Source organism: Trametes versicolor (genome assembly GCF_000271585.1).
Source record: "Trametes versicolor FP-101664 SS1 unplaced genomic scaffold TRAVEscaffold_4, whole genome shotgun sequence".
Lineage (NCBI taxonomy): Eukaryota > Fungi > Basidiomycota > Agaricomycetes > Polyporales > Polyporaceae > Trametes > Trametes versicolor.
In genome coordinates this window covers 3,324,307-3,333,844 of record NW_007360324.1, presented here as the reverse complement: position 1 = coordinate 3,333,844, position 9,538 = coordinate 3,324,307, and the positions used below count along the sequence as shown (strand labels likewise).

The 9,538-nt window shown below is 55.8% G+C and overlaps 5 protein-coding genes across 5 annotated transcripts; 3 read left to right on the top strand and 2 right to left on the bottom strand.

The window, feature by feature from the left end:
• Positions 1 to 9: 9 nt before the first annotated feature.
• Positions 10 to 609, bottom strand: TRAVEDRAFT_46353 (uncharacterized protein; the record flags this gene model as incomplete). Its single annotated transcript, XM_008038239.1, has 2 exons — positions 10 to 360; positions 415 to 609. 2 exons carry the CDS (start codon positions 607 to 609, stop codon positions 10 to 12), a joined length of 546 nt encoding a protein of 181 aa, XP_008036430.1.
• A 202-nt stretch (positions 610 to 811) lies between these two features.
• Positions 812 to 4,061, top strand: TRAVEDRAFT_46352 (uncharacterized protein; the record flags this gene model as incomplete). The annotated part of the gene is made up of 9 exons (XM_008038238.1): positions 812 to 986; positions 1,047 to 1,101; positions 1,172 to 1,235; positions 1,300 to 1,596; positions 1,651 to 1,988; positions 2,763 to 2,975; positions 3,028 to 3,321; positions 3,385 to 3,469; positions 3,528 to 4,061. The coding sequence occupies 9 exons, from the start codon at positions 812 to 814 to the stop codon at positions 4,059 to 4,061; spliced, it is 2,055 nt and encodes a 684-aa protein (XP_008036429.1).
• A 642-nt stretch (positions 4,062 to 4,703) lies between these two features.
• Positions 4,704 to 5,835, bottom strand: TRAVEDRAFT_46351 (uncharacterized protein; the record flags this gene model as incomplete). Its single annotated transcript, XM_008038237.1, has 5 exons — positions 4,704 to 4,733; positions 4,790 to 5,161; positions 5,214 to 5,298; positions 5,369 to 5,656; positions 5,717 to 5,835. 5 exons carry the CDS (start codon positions 5,833 to 5,835, stop codon positions 4,704 to 4,706), a joined length of 894 nt encoding a protein of 297 aa, XP_008036428.1.
• Positions 5,836 to 6,451: 616 nt separating this feature from the next.
• TRAVEDRAFT_19585 (uncharacterized protein) lies at positions 6,452 to 6,928 on the top strand (the record flags this gene model as incomplete). Its single annotated transcript, XM_008037856.1, has 2 exons — positions 6,452 to 6,541; positions 6,602 to 6,928. The coding sequence occupies 2 exons, from the start codon at positions 6,452 to 6,454 to the stop codon at positions 6,926 to 6,928; spliced, it is 417 nt and encodes a 138-aa protein (XP_008036047.1).
• A 1,936-nt stretch (positions 6,929 to 8,864) lies between these two features.
• On the top strand, positions 8,865 to 9,331 carry TRAVEDRAFT_46349 (uncharacterized protein; the record flags this gene model as incomplete). Its single annotated transcript, XM_008038236.1, has 2 exons — positions 8,865 to 9,058; positions 9,115 to 9,331. The coding sequence occupies 2 exons, from the start codon at positions 8,865 to 8,867 to the stop codon at positions 9,329 to 9,331; spliced, it is 411 nt and encodes a 136-aa protein (XP_008036427.1).
• Positions 9,332 to 9,538: the final 207 nt, after the last annotated feature.

Sequence of the window (9,538 nt, the reverse complement as noted above, 5' to 3'; positions counted from 1 at the left end):
CGTTATCCGTTAAGAGTTCGTGTGCTCGTTGCCGCCGCCGACCAGGTGCTCTATGACGCCATACAGCGTAGCAAGGAAGGCAGACGACGTCCTGACGATATCGACATTGTCTCCCCAGTTGTTTGCCCGCCGCATCGTCATCAAACATCCCTCGAGCATCGCAGCGCAGCGCTCCTCGTTGATAGGGCCTGTGTCCGCCGGTATTCCACCCCCCATCCAATGCGGCCTCTGACTGCCCTCTGCCGTTCCCTCTCTGCTGACGTCCCCCGCGGATCTCAGAGGGAATAAACCCTCCGGGATGGAAAGGAGCAGGAGCATTTCTATTTCGTGTCGAGTAAAGACAGGACACTCGGCGGAGGCCTGCACCGAACATCCGGTGAGTACATCACATATCCACGGGACATGCACACCTACATCGAGGGGATCTTCCACCGCAGCGTCGCGGAGCTCGTCGTCTCTGGCTGGTGCGGGTGTCCGAGGTGGCACAGTCACCGAGGAGAGCCGCGTGCGGGCGTCCCTGATATCCGTGACAGACTGCCGAAAAGCCAGTGCAGACACGGCGCTCCCTTTGCCTTTGGACTTCCGCTCACGCCCTTTTGTGCCCGACATGTTGTAGTGGCGAAGTAAAGCGAAGGATCGCTGCCCGCTGAGTGGTGACAGCTCGGAGACCGCCGATCACACCTGGTACGTACATATAGACGCTGTGACACTTCCTCTGTCCGTATATGTACAGAGTTCACTTCTCCCGCGTGGCAGGACCCCGCACGTTTTTCTTGCCCTGTCCTCTTCCTTGTACGCTGACGACGCCATAATGTACCCTAGCGATACAGAGGAGAGACCAAAGTCCAGGCTATTCAGCCTCGGAATTCTGCCGACCGCTCTGCCGGCGCCGCCTTGCTACCCTGCTCGCTTGTTGCCGTCTAACCCGGAATACGCTGAAAATGTGTTCTATGAAAGACCTGGCGAGGGTGTGTCCTCTGCGCCAGGTAAGTCGCCGCGCTGTCAATATGTTTTCAGTTCATCTCGCTAATATATTTTTGTCCTAGCACCAAGGTTGAAGGGTGGGCCCGGGTGCAACGGTATAGTGCGCGTCGGAGACGTGTAAGTGAGCTCTGGCTCCCGTCCCAGCGACACGGTGTGCTGACCGTCTGCGCGCTCGCTCGCACCTCAGGGTGCATACAAACCACGGCATATATTATGTGGACAGTTTGAGTTTCCACCACAAGCCGAAAGTCGTAAGCCTTTTTGCGCACGTAGAGTTCTGCTCGCGCAGCAAAGTTGATGATCATATCTCCACAGTTCGCCGCTACGGTGTATCAACTGGTCCGCGTACCTACTCTGCGGCGGAAGATTCCCCTGCACCAGCTGCCGCGCAAGTTCCACATCATGTTTGGAGAGATGGAATTATGTGCAATATCACCCTCAAAAGAGCTCATGACCTCGGAGTTCACTCGTCACGCCACGACGACGGTGTTCGACCCGGCGATCATTTCCCTCCCGTTTAACGATCTCCCATTTGTGTATCTCCGTCGCAACGTGTTCCTGCACGAGGTCCGCTCGCGCGCTGAAAAGACGTCTTACTACGTACTGAAAAACGTGAGTAGATCGGTTCCCCACCTGCAGCTATTCTCATGGTCTCCCACACGCCAGCGGAACAGGGTCGACATCTGCCCGGGGACTTGCGATTTCGGGCACATATATGGCCCGGACATCGACATCCTCCGCTACTGCTACCACTGCGAGAGGTGGCTCCACGCCAGATGCCTCGACCGCGTTTGCGACGAGCATGTGGACGAGCTCCTCGCACGCGACTTGCAGTGGAAGCTGCCCAGCAATCCCACCAGAACCGACCTCCTGTGGTGGTTCCTTGTCTCGGGGCCCATTGAGCGCAAGCCGCTCTCTCTGCTTCACCCTGGTCGTCCCGGGATAGCGGACAAGAAGGAGAGGTCCGTCGTCAAGGCAACCTCCATACCTAGCGGATGGGAGATGTACGTACATTTTGCTAGACACTACCATACTCGCCACAATCAGAACGGACCGCCGGCGAATATCGATTGCTGGATGTACAACGTCGGCTTCCCCCCCCTTGCCTCTCTCAAATCCCACATGATGCACCGCTTCGACAAAGTGCAACGCTATTCATGCCGGGAGTGCAATGCATGTATTTAAATGATCTCTTGACATCCTTGCGCAGTTGACTTGCACATACCCTACGCTCACTTTTGTATTTTGATTGTATTTACTTCACGCTCATCGCTGCCCCAGTCGCTAGTTTCCGCCCGCACATACTCTCCGCCCCTCGCACGACATCGTCCGATCCGTAAAATGTACATTCATGCATCTTGTTGTATATCAATTACACGCTGTCATCGACTTGGTTGGTAATGTGTGTAAACCCGCAGCGAGGTAGCAATTCACACGTTAAATTACGGGACGTGCGCGTGACGTACTGAGTGCTCACTACTGCATACCACCATCAACAATCGCCACATCTACCCACATGCACCCCAGCCGGACAAACGACCGCGACCCCGAGTTAACCAATCGGGAGGACTCCGTCGCGCAGGCAACCACCGATGCGAACGGCGGCTTACTTCAAGTACAGCGTATGCTCGAGGGGATAAAACGTGAAGAACGATACGCAAAATCGCACTGCACCTCTTGCGGCAAGGACGGCGGCGGTACGCCCCTGAAGAGCTGTGGGCGCTGCAGGTACACCGAGTGGAGTATGTATGTGGACTAGCTAACGTGCAACTTGGCAGAGCGACTCGTTACTGCAACAAGGACTGCCAACTGGCCGACTTCACACGAGTGCACAGGCGTGAATGCGAGACGTTTGTGCACCTCCCCACGACTATGGCGTTCCTATCAACGGTCGAAAATGAACAACAGTTCCCACCGCACCCAATCTTTGCGCGCTCGCACCAAGAACACGTCGGCTGCTGGGTCTCCATTGACGGCCGAATTGACGGCTCGTACGTGGATACAACGTCTTTACGCGAGGGTTCTAACTGTATTAACGTATAGGTTGCAAACGTTGATGGAAAGCTTGGACCCTGTGGGGATGACGAGCCGCATGATGCACATCCTGGCTGCGCCTGCTTGGACGGCGAGCCTCGAGACGATGCGGGCACACAGGGCATGTGCGCGGAGCATTCTCACCCTCCGCGTGCTTGTGCAGAACCGTCGCAAGGATAAGACCCCGATCCTGGTGTTCGCATCCCAATCACAAGTCCTGAGTCTGCCATCCTCGACCGCCGCAGTGCAGCGGGGAGCGGGGCAACACGAGTACAACGGCATTGCGACCTTCAACCTGGACAAGTAAGTCGACAATGGCAATGTGTGGGCTACAGCACAATCACTGATCACGTCCACTTTGTGTAGTGCGCCGCGTGTGGCTATCGGCGTTGCCCGTGACCCTTGGTACAAGGTCCCCCGGCTGTCTATCCGGCAGTTCAACAACGTCGAGGTAGGTAAGCGGATGTATGCATCGCTCGCCGAAACGGCTCACGCCAGGTATTTCATAGCTGGTGAACGATGCTCCGCTCCGAACACAAATCAAGGACGCCAGCGACGGTATCGTGCTTCTGAACACGGGCGACTTTGTCGTCTTCCACCTACAATTCCGCGTCGGTGATGGTGAGACTATCTCCACAGACTGGCAGGCGCTCAGCGCCCTGGAGGCGATTTTCGTCCCTTGGCTGCCGTGGGATGGGGTAGAACAGCCGACGTCCCTTTCCAGCACGCTGCCGACCGTCCAATCACGGGCTCCTGCGGATGCTACGCCGGCGCTCGGGAGGCTACTCCGCGCGGGGATCGACCAAAGTGCCGTAAAGGACTACTTTTCTGACTTAATGGAGCTCGGCGAGGAAGCTTACATAGAGAGCCACTTTGGCCCAGGCCGCGCCGACATTGTGGGCAGAATGGACGCTATCATGAACACGCTGGTGATGGAGATGATTGGGGACATCTCACGTGCTGGTAACATTCGCGCGTTGATCCAGCGCATCTCCGACGCCGGTTTGGAAAGCCTGCTCGACAAATTTGTAGTGCGCAACTAACGCGACGGCGTAGACCGACGAACGAAACCATGTACCGCTTGAAATACATCGCAGTCGTTTGTACATATGGCATACACGGACGCCGAACGTAGTGCAAAACACCCTCCGCCCTCCGGAAGCAGTCCGCGAAACAGCACATGTGTGCAGTTTCGCGGTCGTGCGCAGAGTGACCATGCGCAAAACACCACACGTGTGCAGTTTCGCGGTCGTGCGCAGAGTGACCATGCGCGAAACACCACACGTGTGCAGTTTCGCGGTAGTGCGCAGAGTGACCATGCGCGAAACACCACACGTGTGGGGTTTCGCGGCGTACAGCGGTCAGGCCAGTTGCGAAACTGCACACGTGTGCTGTTTCGCTGGGGTACACGGCCCGGTGGACGAGGCCGTACTCAAGTTCTCCACCAGTGGTACACTGGCGGTATATCAAACTCAGTAGTCGAGCGGTCATGCACGGTATATCAAACGTCCACAGTGTTTGATATATGCTCGGTAGTGGTACAGCGTATACGGAATGCAAGTGGTATATATACAGCATATGAGAGAGACGTAGTTGACGGAGGACGGAGTCACGATTCTTCGCAGAACTTCGCAGCAGTATCGTACATACCAGCCTCGCGCAGGCGTTGAACGAGGGGAACCAAATTACGACTCTGGACAATTCCCCGAAGGAGTCTGTCGCCCATCATCATCATAGCAGACTCGGTTCGATGGGTCAGATCTGCACGCACGGCGCCGAAGTGGGTACGCATGTAGACCTCCTTACCATGTTGCCAAAAGTCCGCAAAATAATGCCGAACGGCTTCCTGGTCGAGTGGTACACGTAGTAGATGTCCAATCGCAGGGATACCGCACACGGACGTGGGGGATTGGACGGTGGGCAGCAAGGGAGGCAATTGAGTAATTGCGGGGACGCCGTTCCAAGGTACATAAGGAAGGAAGATGGCCTCGATAGTGCCGAGGGCGTCCCATTCCTTGGAGATCGTCCCATCGTTGCCGAGGCGGAACTGCAGTTGTAAGACAACAAAGTCTCCCGTAGAAAGGAGGATAGTTCCCTGATCCGCGTCCTTGACCTGTTTGGGAAGAGGTGCGGACGACACAAACTAGAAACGCAAGATGAGCCAAGTTCACTGAGTGCGGAGCGACGCTGCGTACCTCATTGGTGTTTATTTGAACGATAGACAACCGGGGAACATGATCCCACGGGTCGTGAGCGACCCCCATGGCGACGCGCGGCACACTGTAGAAAACACGTATAGTCAGTCTCAGTCGCTGTATGTGCCAAACGGTAAAATGATAGCGATACTCACTCGTCCTGCGAGAACGCCACAAGGTTGTCGCATTCAGCTGTTCCGTTTTGAACTGCATCTGTCGAAGGCGCCAGGCAGAGGACTTGTGCTCGCGAAGCAAACACCAAAATAGGGGTTTTGTCCTTACGCCGGTTCTGTACGAGGACGCGAAGGGTGAGGAGGCTTCGCGCGCAAGCCTTGTAGGCGCGTATGGTCTGGCGGCTGGCCGCTGCAACCGGCCCACACATTGTGCGAATGTACCGGTGCATTGTCGTATATGGATCGAGGCTGTCCGTCAATTGTTGCAACCTACAAAGTCATGCGGTCAGCACGTGGTTACAACTTACGACCACATAAAGCTCGACGTACTCGCAATCAATGCGGCCGTCGATGGAAACCCAACAGCCGACGCTTTGTTCGTGGGCGTGCGCAAAGAGCGGGTGGAGAGGAAACTCTGCATCGGTGTCGACCTGAGGTTGGAATGCCATCGTTGTAGGAGGCTGCTTGAAATTGACGCATTCGTCTTTGTGGCCTGCCCTGAACGCGGCGAGCTGGCAGGCGCGGTCGCAGTAACGCGCGGCTCTACAGTTGGAAGGCAAGCAATTAGTAATAGCTCATGTATGTACAGAACGATCAAAACATACTTGCAGTGAGAACAGCTTTTTAAGGGGGCACTCCCACCGTCTGTCCCGCAAAACGAGCAGTGCGTTTTTTCATAGTGCTCCCGCTCCTTTCTCTTGTCAAAGCTGAGCTTCAGTGCATCGACGCTTAAGCTTGAATCGGAGCTTATTCTCAACGCGCCTTCGGTGCTGATAGACTCCATATTGCTAACGAGTGTAGTGGTGGAGTGGGAGTCAAAACAGACCGCCGCAAAACAGAGGAACCGCGTCGCGTGCAGCGGGAGAAGCGAACTTCGTGCGACGACTGCCAAATGCAGTTCGACGGCGCTTAGAGATGAACAGCTGCTGCGGTGGATCACGATACTCACTTAGGCTCTTCCACGTCCTACCGCCCATCACCGTATATCTTGTTCACAACATGCCTCACGGAAGCCGCCCCCGACGACGCCACCGACAGAGAGGTGAACGCAGGCCAACAACTCCCATGGAAGATACCGTCGCACAGATCTTCGAGGCGGCGACCGGACTGCGCCTCGACGACGTGCCTGACGACGTTCCGCACCGTCCCAGTGAGGTAAGTGAGCAGCGCGGTAGTAGAAAGTGAGAGCGCACTAACCGGTCATGTTTGATTCAGGTTGAGCGCCGCTTCACGCGTCACGAGATCGAAGTGATTATGCTCCTGTCCATCGAGGAAGGGCTGGTCTTGCCACGCCCCTCTGGTCAGGAGAATGGGAGGCAAGAAAGGCGTAATCGTCCCGAGCTTTCGCAGATGGGGCCTATGAACGAGGACCGCGCGGCGTTGATGCTGGATTCCTTCCGCGGGATGATGCGGCGGGCGAACAATTGGCGGGAGACCTTGCAGGCACTCAAGTCGGCCGGGTGCTTCCTCACGACGATGACGGAGGTGACCATTGATGAAGCATGGCGCGTGTTGCCGCAGGGGCCCCCTGAACAAGCCTAGACAACGATGACTTCGGACAAGTGCTCCTATCTGCCGTCAGTGCGTACACATATTCACAGTATTATCCTCTGCTCACACAGACGAACGCCTTGCAGAGCAGAGCCCACCAGCAACTGACGATTCCGGGAGGACCGCGAGGACCACGAGGACCGCGAGGTTGAATTGCACCCGCTGGACAACGCGTCGACGGGATGTGAGGGATATTGGAGCGTTTCGGGAACATTGTGGAATCAGCGGACAATGTAATCATATAGAATGAACGAATACGTGTTTGTTGACGGTCCAATCGAGCGCAAGGCGGCAGGCTACTATGAGATTGCATGACCAGCAATAAAGACATTTATTTTCCTCGAACCCTATGTTATGTTGGGACTTAACGCCACATATAGGGACATCGCACACGGAGACATTCACCCAGATCGCCGAACATATCCCGCGAAACAGCACACATGTGCTGTTTCGCAGCCTGATAGAGGACGGCACACCGCGAAACACCACACGTGTGGTGTTTCGCGCCCTGATATATCGACCGTTCGCAGCCTGACAGACGACGGCACACCGCGAAACACCACACGTGTGGTGTTTCGCGCCCTGATATATCGACCGACACCGCGAAACAGCACACATGTGGTGTTTCGCGACCATATCACGGCGTACATATGTGACCTACCACCCGTGCACAGGTTAGCTGAAGCACAAAGTCGGCGGGCGGGCGCTGTTGTAGGGTTGCGAAACTGCCCAGATGTGCTGTTTCGCGAGTGGGCCGCTGTTTCCGAACGCGGCACAGACACATTTCATTCACGGGTTGGCAGATAACTAACAGGCTGCATGGTTTATGGATACTTAATGTACACGATAGACGGAGACAGAGTCAAGTAAGTAGCATTGCGGTGATAACTCTCCGTACCCCCGTACCGTACAACGAAACAGCTACAATGAATTGCACGGAAATTAGTGTGATTGTCGTAGTATGAGGGAACATTTACACCCACCAGTGACATCGACACCTTCAACAGAGAGCACAGGTCGACGCTCTCAACAGCAAGCACATGGTCAAGTGCAGCGTATGGCCATCCTATATCGTAGAAGGGATCATGGTTGAGCTCACGATGCGGCATGCAAGTGCTTACCGTTGTCGTCGTATACTGGGCGAGCGACATCGTCACTGACTGCCCGTCGCGGATGGCTCCTCAGTGCTGTTCCGTCCGTTATGTTGGTGCCGCTCATAGCTAGCGACCTCCAGCACAATGGACATGGCTTCGGCGGATGCGCCGGCTCGAATCAACTGCTCCCACCAGCCGCTACTTCGCCGCAACATGTTGTGGGTCGTCGCGAGGAATAACATACACCGCTCTTCATTGATAGGCCCCGGAGCGCGCCCAGAGACATGTTCGCGCCATTCCTCAGGCCCCGTCGCCTCTCCAGGGTGTGCGTCGGAGAACAGACCAGCTTGGATGGATAGGAGCATGATCAACTCCAAGTCTCGGCGCGTAAAGCGACGAGTTATCTGTGGAGATCGTGTGGTTAGTATTTGTGCGACTTCATGTTGAACGATACGTTAGTCGCTGACCTGGTCCGGTCTCCGGTGGACGTAAGGCCGCGCACTCCTGATGTGCCGACCAGTGGTCAGTCCGATTAGTTGCGATATAGGATCCAGTAGGTATGTCGATTCTGCCTCTCCGGATGAGGCGTTTTCTTGTCGCTGACCGCTGTTTTCATCTCCGCGAGGCATGTAGTCAGCGTGCAAAGGTACTGTGGTGCACGTTGAGTGGTGGAACACCGACAAGTAGCTGCCGAGATACAGGCGCCGGTGTCTCCGCTTCTCCCGCTTCCCGCCAACGAGGCCATTTCATTTTGTGGCTTTCTTTTTCTAACCGTGCTTCAACGACGGTACTGTTTCTCGCCAATCCTCCGCCATCATATACAGACCCGCGCAATGGACGAAACTCACGCCAACACCGTACCGGCTTCTGAGGAAAAGGAGCCGTCGGTGAATGACTTGGCGTTTGAGCGCATTAGGCGGATCTGGGACAATAAGAGGAAGGAGGAACATGTTGCGAAAACGCACTGTTCGTACTGCGACAAACGAGGCAGTCAAAGAAAGCCGCTGCAGACATGCTCTCACTGCAAGTGGGTCAAATACTCATTGTCATTACTGAACTTACGCTAACTCTCATGATCTGTAGAGCGGCGCGCTACTGCGACACGGACTGTCAGCGTGCAGATTTCCGCGCGGGCCACAAAGACGAGTGCAAGGGTTTCGCACGTCTCCCAAACACCATGGCGTTCCAATACGAGCCCAACCCCGAGGAGCGCTTCCCGCACCATCCCATCTTTGCGCACGCACACGCCGATGATGTGGGGTGCTGGGTCACTGTCGATGGCCGCGTCGACGGCGAGTAGGTCCATTTCCGTAGCTTGGCGACCTGTGTGCAGACTTCTAACGACGTGTTTTCTTCGACAGATTAGAGTCCTTGATGAACACCATAGATCCAGGAGCGCTCAGGGATCACTACGTGAGGACAATGACCGGGACCGCTGCGTCTGCCAGCCACGAGATCATACGCGCCAATAAAACGTACGGTCGCGCCCTGCTCACCCTCCGCGTTC